Below are 21481 nucleotides of genomic sequence, written 5' to 3'. Positions count from 1 at the left end.
CAAGTCCAAAGTAATTGTTGAGGGCTCGTGGGGGCTTCCAGGGCACCACAGCAAAGAGGAGTCTTTATTGACTGTGGTACTTTCATGTCTTATTTCATAACTGAGTAGCACTGTTGTTGGACAAGTAAATGCTGTTTTGTATGACTTTCAAAAACATTCTTTTTCAGCACTGATTTGTGGTCTCAGATCTGGTTGAACAGGTACAATAGGTGAACTGAAGGAGACTGTATTTGTGGGACTTGTGTTGCTGAGGAGACAGGCAAGGAGTTGCTCTTGGGGAGCAATAATCTGTTGAAGAGACAGACCCTGACACCAACATGTACCTTCTTCAGCTGCCAAAAAATGTTACTTCTCCCTCCAGCCTTGCTTCCCCTTTGCTACAAATGTCACTTTGTTCCTTTAAAGTAAGTTCAGTTAGTGTTAATTTGCACTTTATCTTTGTAGACTTTTCTTTTTGAAGTAATGGGAAAATAGAAAGAATTTCTATGTTGAAACACTGAAGAAATAATATTCTCTTGTTCAGCAAGAACTGAAAGTGGATGGAGTCTATTCTGACTTCAAATGAGGGAACTATGTTATTACTTTTGTTAGCACAATATGAAATAATAATTAATATTATCAGAGTTTGTATGATGTATTACCTAAAGATTTAGGGTTTTGGAAGAATAAAGAAGATTAATATACTCATGGCCATCTTTTTATCTCTTGATTCCCAAAATTGAACATAAACTGTGGTGTTGCAGCTGATGATTTATGGAAGGTTTTTGTATTTCTGTTTTTTTCCCCTGTGATTTTTGTTCAACTGATCACAGGTATCTTTACAATCAGGTAAACTAGGAGTGGCTTGGTTAGCCAGTTCTTAACTAGGTGGAAACTAATCCAGTCTAGTATTCAGATTAAAACCCAAATTCATTGCAGAACTCATATCTGGAGTGACTCTGTTTTTACCAGTTTTAGAGAGAATGTGTTAATTACTGGAAGCCTTTATCATGTATGTCAGCATTGCTCTCAATAAACTTCTTGGTTACTTTAGCAACTGCTTTTTAAGGAAATTTGAAAGGATTTTTTTTTTTTTGTGTGTTGGCTTTAACATTTCCATTTGTTACTATGCATAAGTAACAGGCTGGAGGCTAAATGGTCTTTAAATACTGTTCCAGTTCCAGAGGAAAAAACTACTTGGAGCTTTGGAACAACTGTCTACTTTTATCCTTAACAGCATCCACTGTTTCTCTAACATCCATTGACTTGCCTGCTCCTTTTAGCTTCCAATTGGGTTAAAACCATTTAAAGAGAGAGAATTTGAGTTTAAAAAAACTTAAGATCTCAATTTTCTGTTGCTTCTGATAGTTTTATAATGTTTGATTTAATTTAAAAACATTTCTAATAGAGATGTTAGCTATCAAGAGGGTTGTTCATCCATCAACCCTCCAGTCACCTATGTTAAAATACACAGTTCTCTTATTTTAGCATTATTACATGTAAGTATATCTATACATGTGTGTATGTGTGTATAGATAAAGATATAGATATATAGATATATGTATGTATATATATAAGTAAGAGGCTTCCAGCCCTTCTTACTGGCCATTGGGCATTTGCTTTTCAAAGTCTCATTTCATTCTCTATAGAAAGAGCAGTGCAGTCATGACTATTAAAGCAATTTTTTAGCACACTGCAAAGGGAATGCAAATGCAGTTTCTGACCACTTTAAACCTTATTTGCACAAAGATGATATCTTTAATTCAGGAGATAAATTCCTTGTTACCTAATTCTTGAAAGGCTTTTATTTTGAGGTGGATGTGATTTGTCCCTATAGGAGAGTTGTCTGCTGCCTGCCAAGCAGCACTACATCCTACCAACTACATCTCGTTTAGCAGAAAAATGACCTGAGTTTGATTAGGCTACAAGCCAACTCGAAGGACAAGCCAGTCAGTGCTGAGTACAGCTTGTTTATCAATAATATGAGAATAACCCAACAGAAATTCAGAGGTCCTGAAATGATGATCATTCCTTTGGAGGAAGCGGGGTAGATGGTGGAGAGAGGACATGGAAACTCCTTTTAGTCTTGGCGCTTACAGTTGAGTTGGGTGAAATTCTTATTGGTGATAAAAAATCTGGAATTTTTCATTGAACTTCACATCGATAAATAAGGAAAAATCCTGAAAATGTAAAGGGGTTTCATGGCAGTGCATTCCAAACAAACCATCTCCCTTCTTTTCCTTGAGATATCTTATAATTTTAAATGATTCTCTGCATTGAGACTTGAAGTGCTTGACTTCATATCAAATGACTAAAACTTGATTTCAGATGAACTGAAATGTTTTGTTTGTTCACATTTTAAAAAGTTCAGTATTCAAGTCCATTTGACCTGAAAGGAATTAAAAATATTTTGGACCTGCCAGAAAATGAAATAAATGCATGCTGACCTGTTCTAATCCCTCTAAAGCTCCCAGATATTAATGCTAAATTTAACTTGAGAAAGGAACATTAAAGCCCTGCCTGCAGGTGCTGGGGAGATGGTTTGCCTGGCAAACCTTGGCATTTGTCCCTGTATTCCTGAAGCTCAGGGGCTGTTCCCAGGACACAGCTTTCAGGATGGGGAGTGGGATGTGGGAAGAAGCCCTGGCTTTGCTTTCCTAGGGCCAGTGGGGAACTGCAGCGGGAAAACCAACAGTGATTTCTTTTCACTTTCCTCTTTTGCATTTGTGTCCTCACAACTTCTGCCTCTAAATTAGCCTTTTCCCCAGAGGGTTTTGTTATCCTCACACCCATTCATCTTCTTTCCTTCCTCCCTACCTTCTTTTCGCCTCTCTCCAGCCACAGCCCATGCTCATGAAGAGGACTGCCCATTTAAAGCACCTCTTCTCTGCTGTCAGTGCCAGGACCCATCTCCCACCCACCCACCACAGTAGAAGGGCAGCATTTCACAGTTTGCCTTTTGTAGGGCCTGACAGATTGAGAGCTCTCATACAAATAACAGAAGAAGCCTTTGCCCTTGATTTTGAAACGCCTTGGGACTAAACCTCATGCGTTGTCACTAGAGCAGAGGCTAATTCTCTCTTTCAGGGTTTTTTACTGTCATTTTGAAGTTTAAGAAACTCCTGCATCCTCCAAGTGAGTTTTGTCTTTCTTGCAGTTTCTAATCAATTACAGCTGCGTTTGTTAGTGCAGAAGGTCCAAGCAGATTTAGCAACAAGGATATTTTCAAAACATAGGTAAAATTATAACTCCTTCTCGCTCAGTTTTAAATCCTGCCAGCAGAAGTAGCCAAGGCATCGTGTGTTGCCCTGCCTTTACTCAGCCTGTCTGGATAAGGTTTTCTTCTTGTAATACTCAATTTAACCACTTTTCTTTTGTCTGTCTTATTGCTGATTTATGGCAAAATTTTTTGAGATGTGCGAGGAGTCTGTTGAACTCACTGATATTGCAAAATGCAGATGTTTTTTACCTTAGAATTTGGGGAGATTTTCTTTTTCCTATGCTTTTCTTCACAAGGTGAAATGAGCAGACTGTTTACTTTGTCTAATTAAAAGATCATTATGATTATGTAGGAAACAGGAGCTGTTTGCATTGTCATTTTTGCTGTACATTGTTTGTACTGATGAGTTTTATATTCTGTTTGACATTGAGAACAATCAATTGTATAATTTACAACTTTATGAGACTTTGTAACTGAGAAAAGTGCTGCCCTTTTAAAAGGATGGAATAATTCTACTTTGAAATGTTACCAAAAGACAAGGCTTGAGGTTATGGCTAAAAAGCATGGCAAAGATACATATTTGCTTCAGTCATTATTTTTCAGTAATATTTCCAATGATGTATAGTTATTTTATGTATTCCTTTGCCTTTTCTCCGTCATCTCACCTTCCTGCCCTGGCTAGGAATTTGACTTTTGTTACTTGTGTGTTTTTAAAAGTTATTTTCTTGAACTGTAATTAGACTATATTTCCCTTTCTTACGGGCTTACTTGGAAAGACAACTGCCAAATCCCATGTAATCTGTTGTTATTCAGGTCCTGTACCATGGCTTGGCATTTCATTCTGTTAAAAATGCAAGTGGGATTGTTAGACATGTCACCTACAAAGCCATGGGGTCAGCTTGGCAGCTTACTTAATGTGCTAATTTGCTGTAATTTAATCATGCTTGGAATATGGATTGGACATCAAGACTTGGACTCAAGCAGCCCATAAACACTTGGTTAAAGCCTGGTTGGGAAAAGTGAGTTGTGGTCAGCTCCTGGTCCTTTGCCTTTGGGGCTTCAGGTGGGGTCTTTGGGGCTCGTAGAACTCTGTGGAGCTGTGGCTCCGTGCCCAGTGCCTGTGTGAAGATGTGGCTGAACTCTGCAGTTTAATTAATTATGCATTAGCTGCAAATGAGACAGAGCACGCTGAGCTCCCTTTGTGGCTCTCTGTGAGCGATGCAGAGCAAAGCCTGCTCTGCCCAGGCACAATGAGCACCCCAGGGCCTGGGAGGGATGGAGCCCTTGTCCCAGGCCAGATGTGGGCTCTCGGAGTGGGTGGGGTGCGGTAAATCAGGCACCTTGTTTTGCAAGTCACAGGCTCTGCAATACAGGCCAGCTTACAATGACTTGCCAAAATATTTGCCAAATAGCACTTCTCAGATGCAATCAACTAAGTCAATGAAACTTAAAAGTTGGCTTCTAAATTAGTTTTCTAGAGTAGCTTTCTTTGCCCCTTTTTAAGCTTACTTTTAAGCACTGAGTTTGGACTTCTTGCTCATGCTTTATTTGGTGCTAAATTGTGAAACCTGTGTTTGCATTAGTAAGGCTGATAGCTGAAAATTTTCCAAAGGATAAGTTTTGCTGTTGGAAAAAATTTGTGTTTGGATCCCAGAGAACTCCATTTCAACCTGGTCACACAGACTGGTTTCCTGACTGGTTTGCCATTTCTTTCATTTCCCCTTTTTGACTATTATGTTGTAAGACGAAAGTTAAAATTTTAACACACTATGTTTCACCATTTGAAAAAAAGAAAAGTTTTAGCCTGGGGTATTCCATTACCTTGCTCTCATTTAATCTTCTAACAGTGCAATTATCTCCCATCTTTATGTTATTCTTTGTGTGACTCTGGCCCTGATGAGATCAATTTAGTTTTCAACTTCTCTTTTTAGTATTGTGATATCTTTTCTCTTTGTTGTGATAAGCCAGAAAAAATCTCCCTGGCAACACCTAGCTGTGGATATTCTTAGTGCCTCTGGCCTGGCCACTTGCTACTGTGTCCACCTGGCCATTTTCACTGCACTAATTGGTTTATCCTTTGGAAAGACTTTTTTTTTTTTTTTTTTAAACTTTGGTAGGTTCATCTTTGTTTTTCTTTATAACACTGATTCTTTGATCTAGGTTTAGATTGCATATTAAGAAAAAATTCTTCCCTGTGAGGGTGGTGAGATCCTGGCACAGGGTGCCCAGAGCAGCTGTGGATGCCCCAGCCCTGGAAGTGTCCAAGGCCAGGTTGGACAGGGCTTGGAGCAACCTGGGATAGTGGAAGGTGTCCCTGCCTATAGCAGAGGGGTGGAATGGGATGAGCTTTAAGGTCCCTTTCAACCCAAACCATTTTGTGATTTCATGATTCAGGCAGGCACTTGAGCATGTCCCAAGTTTCAAAGTCACTGTGCTGTTGCAAAGGTGACAAGAAAAAAATGGAACATTGCTTGTGCCTGTGTGTTTGCAAGAATGCGCATTCACTCTGCAAATAGTTCTGCCCCAAGGAGTTTACAACAACTGCTGTCTATATGAAATACTGTTAAATACTTGAAACTCCTGATTTCAAGTGCAGGACCAGATCATTCCAGCAGGAATTCAGCTGCTCTATCTGCTGGCCTTCATGCAGTTGGAGTCTGAGACCTACTTTTGGAGAGCCCAGCCCAACTGACCCCAACAGCCATGGCAAATTCCCCCTGGCCAGATGAAAGGTGGAGCAGGCTCTGTGTTAAAATGTGATTTGACCAGAAACAGCATTACCATAACTCAGAGGCAGGGAGCTTGTAATGTGATCATATGGTCAGCAAAGCACACAGCCTAAAATCTTCCCTTTAAATGCCTGCTTCTTTGCACATCAGGGCAGGACAACGATTTGTAAAGTTGGAGAGGATGCCTGGTGCATACCCAGTCTTTAATTCACTAGTGTCTTACTTTTGGTTTATGTAAAAATGTGTGAGAGGAGGAATTTGATCCCACTCCTCAAGAGAATTCTGCTGCAGTGGTTGCTCTTGGTTAAGGATTCATCAAGTACCAGCCATTGTTAACCTGTGATTCAAGAAATCACAAGAATCCCATGAAAATTGAGCTCCAAGTTAAAACTGTGCTGAGGCAATGTTCCTGGAGATGCCTTTTAAACAGGGCTGACTTGGTATCATGTACCAAGTACATTCTGTGGATTTCCTCTTGTTTAGGCTGTTTTCAATTTGCTTTCACCTCACAGATGCTCTCTCCCATTTTAATTCCCTGCTGGCTTTACCCAGTTTTCTTATGAGTGATCTATAGCAGAAGGGTCCAAATTCAGACTGCAGTATGGGAAAGGGATTTATAAATTATGAAACACCAATGTAGCTGAGCAGGATGGTTAGGGGGGAGAAGAAAGACAAGTAGAGGACATTTGGAAAACAAAGCAGAGAGCAGAGGAAGGTGAGCATGACTGTAAAACCATCAGAAATAAGTTTTTAAAGAAATTAAAAATCAGAGAAACTATTGATTAAGAAATGAACATAACACAACATGGTTGTGTGCAACTGTAATGAAAAACAAAACCCCAAATGGAGGAACTTAAAAATGGGAGAATAAATCACTAGGGGATAAATTCCAAGGTTGATGACTGTTCATTGTTGACTCCAACCTCCATGGGCTGGGTTTCAATTTACCATGGAAGGCAAATGAGGGTTTTGGTAAAATGCGTGAACAGGCTAATTGGAGGCTAATTAGGGAGTCAGTTGATCACAGAGCACTGACACAAGGGAAGCCCACAGGATCCAAGTGGCAGGGAGAGCTGCAGAAGGATGGCTTCTGATTGAAGGTGCAATTCCCAAAAGAGCAGTTTTCTGTCAAGCTGTCAGCAGGGTTTGGTGCTTTTCCAGAGGTGCAGATGTACTTGAGCAGTGGGAAGCTGAGAGCTAAAGCAAGTCCACCTTGCCTGCTTCTGCTTCCCTACCACACAGCCTGTTCCTCCTGCCTCTGCAGCACTGAGGGAGGGATGGGCTCATGCCTGATTGTAGTCCCAGGCTTGGAGTGGCACTGCCACCAGCTGTGGTGCAGCTGAGCAGGGCTGGGTGCCCCGGGCTCCTGTGCTGTCACACACACAGATGTGTTTGCCACCGCAGCAGAGCAGGCTCCAGCTGTGCTTCACAGGTGCCTGAGTCACCAGGGTGAAAAACATAAAAACAACAACACAAAAGCTGCTGGTTTGCAGTAAGGAATGGGAAGCTGGGTGTTCCTTCAGCAATGTGTCCCAGGAATGGAGATGAGTGGCAAAGCAGCAGATCAGCAGTGCTGATCCTCGTGTGGCTGCAGGGAAGGTGCTCAGCAGTCGGCTCAGGCGTTCGTCTGCTCCCACGCTGACAGATGAAGTGTCCACAAAAGCAAACCAGCTGCATTTCAATGGTGGCTGCCTGGTCTGAATGCTGCACACTCAGGTTTGAAATGAAATTCCAGCTCGTTGCTGTGCTGACAAGCTGCAGATGATGGCTCTGAACATGACACACAGTTCAGTCTCCCAGCTGCTTATCCTGGCCTCTGCTCTGGGCTTGCCAGAAAGTTCCCTTCTCCCTATCAGAAAGAGGAGATAAAATATTAGAAACTGCTTTATTAGGACAACATTGTTGCTGTGAGACTGGGGAGCCCTAAGGCTGGTAAAGTCCAGTTGTTTCATAAGGAGCAGCCATATTTTCCTGAGCCTTTTTGAAAGGGGTCATGAAAAAAACAAAACAAGATCATGAGCCAGAAACTGTGGATTTGGTAGATGTCCTAAAGGGAGTGACAGAAAACACAGGGAGAGGGAGTTTTTATGGCAGGCAGAGTGTTCATGCTTCAGTAACTCAGAGCATCTGTTTGAGTTTTGCCTGCCATGATGGGTGAGGCAGAATCAGGAGATGTCATGTAATTGGGTTTCCATAAAGAACGTGATATCAAACATTCATGAGCAAGGCAAAAATTCCCAGAAAATAAGGTGGTGTCATCACAAACTGTTGCAGATGGAGAATTCTTCTGAAGATGTGCAAAGGCAACATTATTTGACAACTTGGGCACTTTTTTTTTCCTTCTCTGGAAGATGGTCTACAGTGGTAGGAGAAAATTACTGAAATATCACTGAGGTTTTTAGCTAGCTTTAGGAAAAAAAGAGAGGGTTTGAGGGATTTTTTGTTGAACTGTAAGAGTGCTGCTGTCATTTGATTTATTCTGAATGAGCAGCAAAAGAGAGAAATAGAAGCTTCTCTGTGAGTGGTTAATTTTCACAAATGTGAATTTTTCCCAGCAGGAGCAAGAGGATTTCAACACAGGCTGGTGTGAGGCTCTGCAAATGCCAAGTGTCTCCTCTTGGGAGATGGAAAACAAAGTTGGCACCAATGATTAGTGGCTGATTTGGCAAAAGTTGCTGAAAATTGACATCTGAGGGAGAGGTCTTGGGATGATTTAGTAAAACAGTGCAGTTTGGGATTACTTTTGTGATGTTACTGTGCAAAGTGCAGGGGTGATCAGAAGGAATGTAATGTGGAAAATGTGAAAGACGAATTTGGTGTCTTATTTAGTTATTTGTGCTTTCTCTTGAGCTCTTCTAGCATATTGTTAGCAGTACAATGATACAGCAAAATTGCTGATGTTAACTAAGGAAAGTTGAGATGCCAAAACACCACAAATATTTCATTTACTACATATGGAACTTTATTTCTCTTCCTCTTTGCTAAGATATGGGTATTAATTTCACTTGGATGTAACTGTCATTTAGGAGCAAATCCAACATGGGAATAACATTGCATGGTCCAGCAAATCCAGCAATTCATCATCCAAGAGCCTGAGAGGCAGAGCAGCACTGGAGGAGGACTCTGTGGGGTTTGTGGTCAGGCATGTGTGGAGGCATCCCTGCCTGCCCAGGGACAGCCTCTGGGAAAGAGCACTGGGTGGGAAGTTGGGATATGAACCAGAAATCTTGCAGCTACTGTTGTGAATGTTTTGAGCCGTGTTTCTGGTCTTGGGATGGTTCCAGCACCAGCTGGAGCCAGTGTGGCTTTCCCTCTGCTGGGAAGCACATGGGGTTGGTGCCTCAGAGGTACCAGTGCCCAACACTGGGCGTGTTATCCTGAGGGGAACAGCTGAGGGGTGAAGGTAATCTGGTATGTGTGGAATTTTTGTGCTCCCAAGAAAATTTAAAGTGGTTGGTTGGCACCTAGTGGGAGTGAGGTGACTTCCAGGGAACCTCCTGATAACTTTTCTCAGGAATTGGCAGGACTGTAGGGACTACAGTGTGACAGTGATGAAGTGAGCAGCAAAGAGGGAGGACAGGCAGTTTTTGCTGCAGGATGGTAGGATCACATTTTGCCTCTGGCTGATTTACTCACAGCAGGAAAAAAGGTAGTGTCAGGAGTTAGTTTGACACATAAGGGAGAGAAATGAAAGCACAAAACCTCAAGATACCTTGACAGCCAATCACCCACCCAAATAACAGCCCCCCAGCCAGCAGAGCTTTCTGTCCACAACCTCACTGCATGGCTCAGGCTCTCCCCCTGCCCAGCACTGCTGTTCTGCAGTAGCAGCTCTGATAGCTTTGCCTTGCTGCTGATTGCTTTAGCTTTTTATGCACAGCAGAGAGAAGACATGACCTGCAGCCCCTGCCAGCCTAGGCTTACTTTTCTACAGAGCTTTTAAGATTTATGGTCATATTTTACAGTAACTGTGATTTGTCTTATAGATCATGCATATATGATTGCCTCCACTGTGATGGCTTGCTCATTACTTCTGAGCACTTGCAAGGAAATTTTAACACTGAAGTTTTCCTGGTGGAGTAATCCATGAGGCAAGGCTGGAGCTGGCTGCTTGGCAGGTCTGGAGCCTGATAAAGAGCTGCCTCCAGTGCTGCCAGGCCAGGCTCATTCGCCCTCCATGCTACACCTGGGAATGACAGCTGGGCACTGCGTGAGGAATGAACTCTCGTGCTGAATCATGGATTCTGACCAGAATCATTTTAAAAGTTTGTGGCCCCAGGAGCAGAAGCTGCTGGGAGCCCTGAGGCTGGCAATGAGAACGTGGTGGTTGTGCTTGTTAGCTACATTAAATGCTGCTGTTTGGGGAGAAGGACACTGGGGCTCCATGGGAGTGTTAGACCACCACGTGGCACCTTCTCTCTGTCCACTGGGCAAGGGGAGCCCTGCCAGCAGTGCAGAGGAGATCCCTGCAGCTGTGGATCTCAGGACAAGCATGTCCTTGAAGCTTGCTGGAAACTGGCAGGAAGCTGTGGCTTTCAGGGGCTGTCCTTTACCTGGAGGTCTCTTCAAGGAGAAGAGAGACCAGCTTCTCACCACACAAGGCATAGCCTGGGGCCCAGAGCAGTAAGGATTGCTCCATGGGGATTGGGGATGCCTGGTGTCTGTGTCCCTCCTGGCAGCCAGAGGCTGTGCAGGTCGGTGTGTTGTTGTCACCTCAGTGGGGAGTTGAGGGGATGCTGCTCAGGCTGCACATTGCCCAGGACCTGCTGACACAGCAGCCTGAGGCAGCAAAGTTCAGGCAAGAGCACAGATGTTCTTGTAATGAGCCCAGTGATCTGGTGACTCATCCCCTTCCCAAGCAGCCACTTTTGATGTGAAAACTTCAATAAATGGAAATGGAGAATCCACTTTTGTAACATTTCCAAGAGCTGTTTCTCATTTCTGGTTTGAAGGTGATGGCTTGGGCTTCCTCCCTTTGCTTCCCATTATATTTCTGTGAATGAAGCATTGGGACCTTTACTCAGCCCACAGCCCACTCTGTACTTTTGCTGACCTCTCTGAGTCTTTCCTGACATTTCCTAAAATCGAGAGGTTCTCAGTGGTGATTCCAGTCTCTTGTAATGCAAATGGTAATAATGATATGAATGCTAATCATTGTTATTCTGTAGGATGAAATGTCAAGATTCCATATTTTCATGTTCATTTTCAGTAGGTAAGTGCCACATTAGGCATGTCCATCCTGTCAGGGAACATGCTTTTCATATCACAGGAACTGTTAGAAATCATTAGTAATGAAGGAGACAACTGTTGTGCCTGGTGGGCTGGTCTGTGACATACAGTAATGCAAAGTGACGTGGAAAATTTGGAATGAAGGATGAAAAGCTGTTAAAAAAATTGTGGATGTAGCTATAAATTTATTAATCTTGTATCTAAAATGTGGTTCAGAGGATCCATGTCACTACTGTTGGATTGCATGTGTGTAACTGGGAAAGGAGCTAAAGGGTTGAGGCTGCGGGGACAGGTTTGGTGGTACCTGCATGGATAGCAAAAGGCTGTACTGGCAACTGCACTTATCTTGAAATAGGAGTCTGTGGGCAGCAAAATCAGGTTTTGAAGTATGTGTCTATCTTTAATTGTTCTAAATAGAGGCTACCCTGGGTTCACAGGATCCTTGGACAGTGTATTCTGTTAGAAGAACTTTTAAGCAATGAGTATTTTGCTGTAAACTGCTCCGTTCTTCTCATCAAGACATTGGTAATACCTGCTGCTCTTTGGGGCCTGTATTTATTATGCAGTATTACTTTGTAGAAAGTATTGCTTTTACTTTGCAAAACAAAAACATTTTGGGTCATATTTCTCTCTCATTTAGGTAGTTTTTTAATTGACATTTCGTGAAACTAATACAGCACTCAGAACATAACAAATGCTGCTACTTCAAATCAATCAGAGCTGAAACCTGAACCTCTCCTGGCTGGTGACTCTGTTGTGTGTTTGATCCCAGGCTCCAACCTCACTGCCTTGGACCATCTCGGCAGCGCGCTGGGCCTCGCGGAGGAGCAGGTGCAGAGGTGGAGGCAGCGCCGCCGGAGGCACGCCACGGAGGACGATTACAACATCGAAGTCCTCCTGGGGGTTGATGACTCAGTTGTTCAGTTCCATGGGAAAGAACATGTTCAGAAGTACCTGCTGACCTTGATGAACATTGTGAGTACAGCCCTGCTCGCTGCCCGGTGGGAAGGCTCTGAAAGGGCTGGGAATGTAGGTTGGGTAAGCCATTTGAATAAGACGTAACAGATTGATCTCATGGCAGGAGATAAAATAACTCTAGGAGGGAAATCCAGGCCACTTTCAGAAAATCCAATAGGGGAGAAGCAAAAAAAAAAAAAAAAAAAAAAAAAAGAGAAAGGAGCCAAGACAGAAGCTGAGCGTGGGACTGTTAAAATGTTCAAAGTTGTTCTTATGTGCTTTGGTGGGTGGGACACAGGGTCAGGGGCTCAGGTTCTCAGGTTTTTGGAAGTCATTATGTTTCAGCTGTGTATTCCCTTAACCTAAGCTTCCTGCTGAGGAACACGGTTTGGAGAACTGTCTTCAAATAAGGTTCTAACAGAAATTACAACTGGCTTTTACATTTTTAAAACTACTCTGCTGAATTCTTTGATTTCTCAACAGCCACTTTAGGTCCCAGGCCACCTCCCTGCTCCTTGTTCACTCTGCAGTAAAATGTTATGCAGTGTAACACTGAGCTTTCTTAAATTGATTTAGTATTTATTCCATGAGTGACATCTTTAGGTTTCCTTAGTTAAATATTTAATCTTCAGAACCATAGACTGTGTAACAGACTTTATAGTGTAGGAGTGATGAAAGGAGACACCAGGGAATATTGCGTTTGAAAGAATCACTTTTTATTTCTAAATATCAATGCAGCAGCCCTCTAGTACCCCAGAGAGTAAGCAAGGACACTATTTTTTGGAAAAGAATGAAGACTTGAAAAACCATCCCTAGTACAGATCAAAATCAAAATATATTTTATTTTTTTTCTGAAGAAATAGAAGTAAGTGGTAGCCCCCCTCACAGACAACTTATTTGGGGATGACTTTCTTCCTTCTCCTTCTCATCTGGAACAGGAGTCTTTTCTCAATAAAATACACTTCGGAAAAAACTTTGGCCTCAGTGAATGTGTGTTCTTAGTAAAATAGTGTTGAGTAAAAAATTGTAGGTCTGCTCTGTTTTTGACAAATGGAGTCTGACTGCTGAAGTTTGCAGTCTTGTCAAGAGGATGAGCCTGTAGATGACTCCTTTCACTTTGCAAACCACAGAGGCAGAAATTCAGGCTATTAGGTAGATTTGTCTGGGATGTAGTTTCTCCAAGATGTATTTTTTTAATTATGAAGCTTGGTTTTTTTCTTTCTTTATTACGTTCTTTTAGCAATGTGCAGAATATCACTGTTTTTCATTTTAAATGAGAGGTGGAATACAATTTAAGAAAATCCCTTGTGTGATATAAATTCAGTTATGACTTTTTATAACAGCATTGTAAATAGTTAAAAACCTGCCCTGACATTAGAGTTATGGGATACTTGGTGTCTGCTCTGATGGCTGTAAATGCATATATTCTAACAGAAATGACATAGTGAATTTAATTTATTTGTGTGGTTTGTTTCCTCTGAGGCTTAAAACAAAGTCTACAGTGAAACAGATGGTTTTATGCATCTCTAAATTAACAAGTCAAACAGGCCAAACCAGGAATGTGGCAAACAGGCCAAAATAGATTAAACAGGACTCTTTACTTATCATGTCACTTAAATCTATTTTTAAGAATTAAAATATACAGTAATGGTAAAGAAGCCATAAATGTTCCAGCTCTGGAATATACTTTTTCCTAATTTTAGTAAACCATCCAAGACACAAATTGCAAGAAATAACAACTCTTCAGCAGCCTGTCTCTGCAAGTGGTTTAGAAAGTGCAGCCTGTGTAACCATCCCCACAGGGCACAGCAGCTCTTGGCATAGGCAGCAATTGTTCTGTTGAGAGCTCTGAGGTAGAAACACGTCTTTTGGGGACTGAGGATGTGTCCCATGCCTTGTGCCCGAATTCAAGGAGCTGCTTGAAACCCCCAAGGCCTCTTGAAAGGCTCTGGATAGTCGCTGGCAGTCATCAGTGTTGTCCTGCTCTTTCCTTCAAAACTCAGCTGGTTTCTGGAGTCTGTATTTTAGCAGAGGGGTGGTGATGATAACCAGTCCTGTTTCCAGCTCCAGCACAGAGAGGCAGGAGGGGTTTGTTACTGCAGATGATGGTGCTTGGGGACCTGGATTGTGCCAAGGACAGCACAATGCAGAACCTCTCCTTCCTCTCAGCAGGGCAACTCCAGCTCTTGCCCTCATTGCTGAATGGGTGCAAGGTGTAATTCTGTGTAGAGCATGGCTTTGGTCTCCTTTCCTGATATTCACAGTGACTCCCCCATTGCCCTCTCTTCTACCTCTTTGAATGGTTGGGGGTTTTTGTTTAGAAAATGAGTCCACTTATAAAAGGCCTTGAGGTCCCTGGCTGTTAGGGGTCACATGTATGCAATGTGTCTCTGATGAGATATGTAGGTCCAAGATCACTGAAAAGGAAAAGGCAGTGACAAACAATTCCAGCTGTATTTTTAAATCTAATTGGAGATCCTCTCATAACCATCAGATTGTGTGTACCCTACTGGGTTTAGGATGTAATCAATTAGCTTCCTGTTGTAACAAGGCATTGAATCAATTACCTTTGTATGGTAACGAGATAATAAGCATAAAATCAAGAATGCATGGTAACAAAATAAAATAATAGTGAAGGTATTTACTGGAGATAAAATAGGTGATCAAATAATTGAATTTCTGAGGTTCCAAAAATGAAATAAATCTTAGGTGAATTGTCCCTCCTGGGGCAAGATGTTCCTTTCCCAGAAGCAGCTCCCAGCATGGCTGCTTCTCCCACTGTGCTTGATCTCCTTGTGTGTGATGGTGTGAGCAGTTGTCCTTAACTAACTTTTCTCAGGGATCTTGGGTGGAAACCTACCACAAACCCAATCAAAACAATATATTTTTTTTCCAAGCGCAGTGCAATGACTGTAAATTCAGTAAAATCTGTTTTGTGCAGCTTAAGTGATGTGTTACAGTCCACACCTAAAAGCCATGAAGTGAGAAAAAACAGGGGTAGGGTGTCCTGGCTATCTTGAATAGCTGTGCTAATATTTTTCCCAAAGTTTGGAAATGAAGTCACTCCCAAACAAATGCTGATAGATGCCAGAGGATTTTTAACACGTTGGGCTGCAGCCACGTATTGTCTGACTGTGCGCCAGCCGTTCCACTGCAGTGAGCTCGGCCTCATGCCTCCCCTTTTTCATCCTCTAGTCATTTCCTCTGACAGAACTCTGGTTTCTCTTGACCTCCTCTCTTTTCTCTGCTCAGCACCATCGGGACATTCAGTCACCTTTGGAAAATATGCCATTGTTTTTGCTTGAGAGACCCTCGGCTGCCTCTCGCTTGCACCATTTTCACGTCATGCTGTGTTTTTTCCTGGGAAGGATATTGGCCTGCACAGTCCTCTGCATTTCCAAGCGTGAGCCCACACATTGCACAAATTCACTTTGTATTTATAGTATGCAGAAGCATTTCCACAGAGGAGAGATATTTGGGTAGAATCTTGTAGTTCTGTAGTTGCTCAAGAACATGGAAGGTAATTCAATTTCAGCAAGAAAGCATCTCAACCCCTCGGTAATTGTATCTGCTTGTACAATTGTTTGGGAAATACTAGAAAAGTGCAAGGCTAGAAGTGGTGTTGTAAAATTACCTTGTTGCTTGGGAAAGAAAAGGTTTTCACTGCAGGATGCTCTGGGAGGAGGAGAAGGGCACTGACTGGGTGTCATTGAGCTGAAAGGCTTGGATGGGTGCACTGATCAGAGGATAAAAAACTGGCTGAGTGGTCAAGTCCAAAGGGTGGTGGTAAATGGAACCAAATCCAGTTGGTGGCCAGTCCAAAGTGGTATTCCCCAGATCCAGCAGTGCTCAATATCAGTGATCTGGATTGGGGAATTGAGTGAATCCTCAGTCCATGTGCAGGTGACACCAAGGTAGATGGGAGTGTTGATCTACTGGAGGGCTGGAAGGCTCTCCAGTGGGATCTGGACATGGCCTCAAGTTGCTCCAGGAGATGTTCAGATTGAATATTTGGAAAAATCGCTTCATGGCTGTCAAGAATTGCAACAGGCTGCCCAGGAAAGTGATGGAGCCACCATCCCTGGAGATGTTTAGAAGATGTTTGGATGTGGTGCTTGGGGATGTGGTTTAGGTGATCTTGGCAGTGCTGGGGTTGATGGTTGGACTTAATGATCTTAAAGAGCTTTTCCAACCTAAAGCGTTCATTGATTTTGAAATGGGTGTTGTTAGTGCCCAGTCCTGGTGCTGAAATTCACTGTTTCATAACCCTCTTAAAAGTAGCTTTGAGGATTAAGCAATTTTCAGGGGTAAAAATCTTTAAATTATTTTCCATTCCTTCACTGTAAACGAGCTGATATTAAAATATTTATATATACTCATGTAATGGATATATGGCCAAAATATTTGTGATACTAAAGCCCATCTCCTCAAAGTAGCTAAGTGCCTAATTGCTGTTATTTCAAGGGGAGATAGACTCTAAATAAGAATTATGCCTCACTCTGGGCTAGATTTATCTGAGTATTTAGTAATTTACCTGCCTTCGAAATCAGTGAGAATCAGTATTGAAAATTAGCTCATGGGATTATGTATCCCCCAGCTTTCAAGTGAAACTTCAACTCCAGAACAAATACATTAAACAACTTTTCATTTGAATAACTGAAATCAATGAGAGTTACGCAGCTGGGGGCTTTGGAAAGTCCCTGGAGTCTTTCACCTGCATCTTTCAGCACTACACATGTCTTTGAAATTGTGGCCCTGAGGCACTGCTGAATGTGTTATCTGTCCTCTTTAATAGGATGTACATGATACTACTATTATAGATGAGATTTCTGCTCTCGTATCTCTGGCTGATGAGGGATGAAGATTTGCAGGTACAGAACAGCAAGTCCCTAATGAGAGGAAAGGGCAGAAATGCCATCGGTTTCTAACTGACAGTTGGATAAAAACCTGAAAGCATGTCCAATTCAAGCTGCTAAAAAGAAAGTGATGATTGAATACATTGAAATAATGGTGCTCCCTGTCTCCAGAATCATGCTTTTTAAACTGAAAAGCATTTCTTTTAGGCAGCAAGGATAGTTCAATAATGTAGAATCCAACTGGATTTTTGAAAATTAAATAATTCATAAGCTCCAGTGCTCATTATTGAAAATCAGTTTATTTTAATATGGGCACTCTAAATTTGAACTAACTCTAAGAAGTTCCACAAAAAACAAATGTAAGTCCAGCTCTATTCATCTGAGGGACTTCAGCTGTCCGTAGCTGAATTACAGCTTGTTTGAAAGTTTTGATATATGTATGTGAATTAACTCCACATTTTGACTGTTCATTATAAACCAGTAGCTGTGACTGGTGTGAACAATGTCTGAAGAGGCCTCCATGAGGTTATTTGTGTTCATTATCTTGATTGCCACCCTACAGTGGAAGCTGTAGTTGTGCTTGGGCATTCAGGGGTTCCTGCAGGAAAGACCCTCTCAGAACTCTTACAGGTTGTGCTCATTTTCACAGGGATTTTATTCCCAGTGTCAATTAGGTGAGCATTGCTCATTATTGGTACCTGGAATGTGCCTTGCTGCCCTATCACACAGGTTTTGGTACCATCCTCAAGGTAGAGGGTAGGTATTGTTAAAAGATAGATTTTTTCCTTTACTCCAAATACCAACATGAGCTTTAGCCACGAAGGTTTCAGGCAGGGATTTCTGAGTTGTGACAGTGTGGTTAGTGTGATGGAGTGTGGATAATTAGGATCAGCTTTCAAATTCTGGGTGCTTTTCTTTACCAAACCACTCAGATTTGAAGAGGTCGCCGTATTTATTACTTTGACACCACACCCCTATCCCTTGTAGTAAAGAGATAAATCAGTCTGCCTAATTATTTTATGATGCTATAGGTGATTTTATTAACATGATCTTGAGACAGTAGTTCAGAAAAATACCGAGTCTGTTGGTGCAAAGGTAATTTACAGTGTTTAGAGAAACTTCTCACAGCAGTGGTTTATGAGCAGGAATGAGAAGTTCCAAGAGCCTGCGGGAGGAACTAAGAAAAATAAATTAGTCATGAAGTCAGAAAACAAAGTCTATGACCTTTCTAAAGCCAATGTTACAGTCGAAGATGAGATAGAGGCCCATAACATGAAGCTACCTAGTGCCTTGCCAACACATCTGCTGGGGAATGTTTTTCATTTTGATCAGAAGCAGCTAACTTGGATGTGGTAACACCTAGTTACTGACTCTGACACCAGGGAAGGTAAATCTGGACTCAGACTCATATTTGCATAGAAAATGAGAGATTCTTATCTCTGTTTCGAAATGTACATTGCCAAGCTCTTCTAAAACTGCCCGGCGTATGTTGTTTTGAGCAGAATGATAGATGTTTTCCAAATGTCGGATCACAGTTTGACCTTTAAGTTTCATGTGTGTTGTGTGCTTTCATTCTGCTTTTTTCCTTGTGATGCTCAATAAAGATTTTTCAGGAAAAAAAGAGTCCCTCTCTGAGGAAATGAGGAAATGCCTTGTAAGGACTAGAAAGGGAGACTAGGAGCCCTTGATTTTGCTGTATGACTTTCTATGTGCCCAGTAGTACATCCACCAGAGGAATTGATGTAATGTTATTCCTGTGGGATTAAGATAAAGCTTTGGGAATGTCAGAAATGCTCGTTTGGGATCTTCAAAAGCATAAAGAAGGTGATGAAAATCGAAGAGCACAGTGGTGTTTGAAGTGGGACCACAGAAAAATAAAGTGAGAGGGAAACGCTTTTGGGAGGATCAGATTACAGAAGTTTGTGCTCAGCATCCACCATGACATTTCTGGTTCCTATCCTGTAATTCAAACCAGACGTTTCTTACAGAAATAGACAATCACTGGATGCCCACCAGGCACTGAGGCTTTGCTGCAGATAATTATGATCTGATGAATGAGCTGCATCTCGGGCTGGGCTCTAACAATGGCTTGCCAGGAGCTCTGCCATCCCACAGGGAAGGAGCTGATACTCTCCAGCTTCTCCAGTATTGCTCTGGCTGAGATCCACACATGGTCCTAGCTCTGCCTGGGAGCACGTAGCCATCAGTAGTTTCTGCAGCAATAGTTGTGTAAGGATACTGGGTGATCAAAGAGTGAGCTAATCAGCTTGGATGGATCAGCAAATTGTGGTGGCTGCAAAACCAGATGACTCTTGGTTTATGCCCTCTCCAAATGGTCAGATGTGCCCTCTGATGGCCGCTGGTGCTGGGTCAGAGCCATTTGACACTGATGTAGCCCGAGGTTGAAGCTATGAGATGTCCAACAGGGGCGTGTGCTCAGGAGCCCGGGGAGCGGCGCTCACCCAGGCGTGAGGAGCAATCCATGGAGCCGCCTCGGGACGAACCCGATGGTTTATGGTTCAGGAGCCGTGTTCTGATGAAATGATCTGCCTTTTGCATAGCAGATACTAACAAACTCTGCAAGGCTGGGGACTCCTTCAAACTGCATGAATGACTTTGCTGATGATTTGCCAAAATACGCAGATTATTCTCCTATGGTGCATTGGTTTAATTAGGGATCCAGGGAACCACCTGACTTTGCCTAAAAGTCCTGCCAGCTCTATCAGCAGGTAACCTGCTCTGCACCAAGACTAGCAGAACTGCAGGCTGTTGATTACTATTTGTGTTACAGGAGCTTTCAAAATTCCCTTTTAGGATCAGGCAGTGCTTTGCTCAGTAATCAAAACTTGCCAGTGCTCCTTTTACAAAGCATGAGGCACCTCACTGGCGCTTGGCTTGCCTTTAGCTTTTTGATGTATTCTATGTGCTTACTGTGCTGACTTGAAACTTGCTCAAGGCAGAAGAATTATAAAATTAGCAGAGAGGGACAGATGAAAAAAGTAAATAAAGTCTTTGTTTTTCTTATGTAGCAGCAATCCGTGCCAGCCTGATTTCTACACAGAAACTTTAAATAGAAATGTATGTTTTCCTTTGAAATATCCCAGAAAAAGAAACCAAAGATATCCCAAAATAGTTAGCGAACTACAATAGCTTGATGAAAGTGTCTTTACAGTGTTTCACTGTGCTTTGAATTCTTTGAGATTTACCCAGCCTTCTTCATCACCCTCTATAAATGCTGAATCACTGTAGGACATCTAACAAGATTTAATTCATCCACTGCCTTTAGTTCAGGAGCTGTGATTATGGGATGGTCTCTGTGTACTTTTTTTCTTCTATGCAGCAACTTAATTTTAGACTTACTGATCTAAGAACAACAGGAGATTGACTCTGGCTTTTCTTCTGTTGATATGAACCAGGATGTCCTGCTGAAGTACATGGAGATGCAGTGCTGGAAAAGTACTTGCAGTCTTTTCCAGAGCTGTGTGTATTTATTGCACAGACATCTGAACACGTATCTCCATTGTCTGGTTATCTGTGCTTTCAAACACCAAGTTTCAAAGTTGTGAGTTGCTCTCAAGCCTGGAGCTTTCTGATTACACAGGCTGGTTGGTCATCATCTGCCCTATACATTAAGCTGCATTAGCTTGACTCTGCTTTCCTGTTGAAATAAGAGGTGAAAATGTGGAGAATCTGAGCTAGGGATTGTGTTGGCCCTTTTGGTGTGTGCATTTTCATGAACCTCTGAGAGCACAACATTTGCTCAGATCTTGTATCTCTAACAGCTTCCTGAAACAAATAGGTATGATTTAGACTGTGCTGAAAAAAAGGAAAAGCATCTATTTCAGCATATTATTCATGTGCAGTGAGACATTCCTAGCAAACTACAGTTTAGGTCAGAGGAAGATGCTGGGTGAAAAGAGCTTGGACTCATCCTTATTAATGAAACCAAGACCCAGAGCTTTGAATTGGCCTGCTGTCTGCAGAAAATCCAGGATCCCAAGAGAACCAAGCAGCTTTTTACAGTGCTTGTGCTTTTCTGTTCATTCACAGTTTGTTTGTTAGATGTCATTTGCATGAATAGTCAAACAGTGTTTTATTTCTGTTCCATCAATGTTTTCAAGCCAAGATTCCCTTTGGCACACAACAGCGATACAGTTGTTTGGTTACTCAACAATTGTTAAAAGAGGCTTAGGTTAAATTCTAGAAGTTAATGAGAGAGTGGTGTGTACCAATTTGGATTATGCTTTATGAACTAATTAAATACTTATTTACATGCTGTGTTTACTGTCCTCTATGCACAGCAGTTTTTGTTTAATACTCATTTCATGTACAGGTAATTTACAGCTTATTTCAACCTCATATCCTTGATGTGAGTACTCTCTTCTCACCTCACAAAGAGGGAGGCAAATTAATATCCCTGCCTCCCTTGACAGCATTCAAGGGTCTTTTTCCTGGGTGAAAGAATTTTTGTAAAGCAAAACGTGTTTATGTCTTACCTCTTTATAATCTGT

At 42.1% G+C, this 21481-nt stretch overlaps 1 protein-coding gene across 3 annotated transcripts in view; it reads left to right on the top strand.

Annotated features, from left to right (window-relative positions):
• The window catches only part of ADAMTS2 (ADAM metallopeptidase with thrombospondin type 1 motif 2), a 222915-nt gene that overhangs the window by 151221 nt on the left and 50213 nt on the right, over positions 1-21481 (top strand). For all 3 annotated transcript variants that reach the window (XM_053990728.1, XM_053990729.1, XM_053990727.1), the window contains one exon: positions 11930-12132. In XM_053990728.1, coding sequence (XP_053846703.1) covers positions 11930-12132 — 203 coding nt within the window. The remainder of the gene's footprint in view (positions 1-11929; positions 12133-21481) is intronic.

This window comes from Vidua macroura, chromosome 15 (genome assembly GCF_024509145.1).
Source record: "Vidua macroura isolate BioBank_ID:100142 chromosome 15, ASM2450914v1, whole genome shotgun sequence".
Lineage (NCBI taxonomy): Eukaryota > Metazoa > Chordata > Aves > Passeriformes > Viduidae > Vidua > Vidua macroura.
The sequence above is the reverse complement of the archived record's forward strand: the minus strand, read 5'-3'. Positions and strand labels throughout refer to the sequence as shown.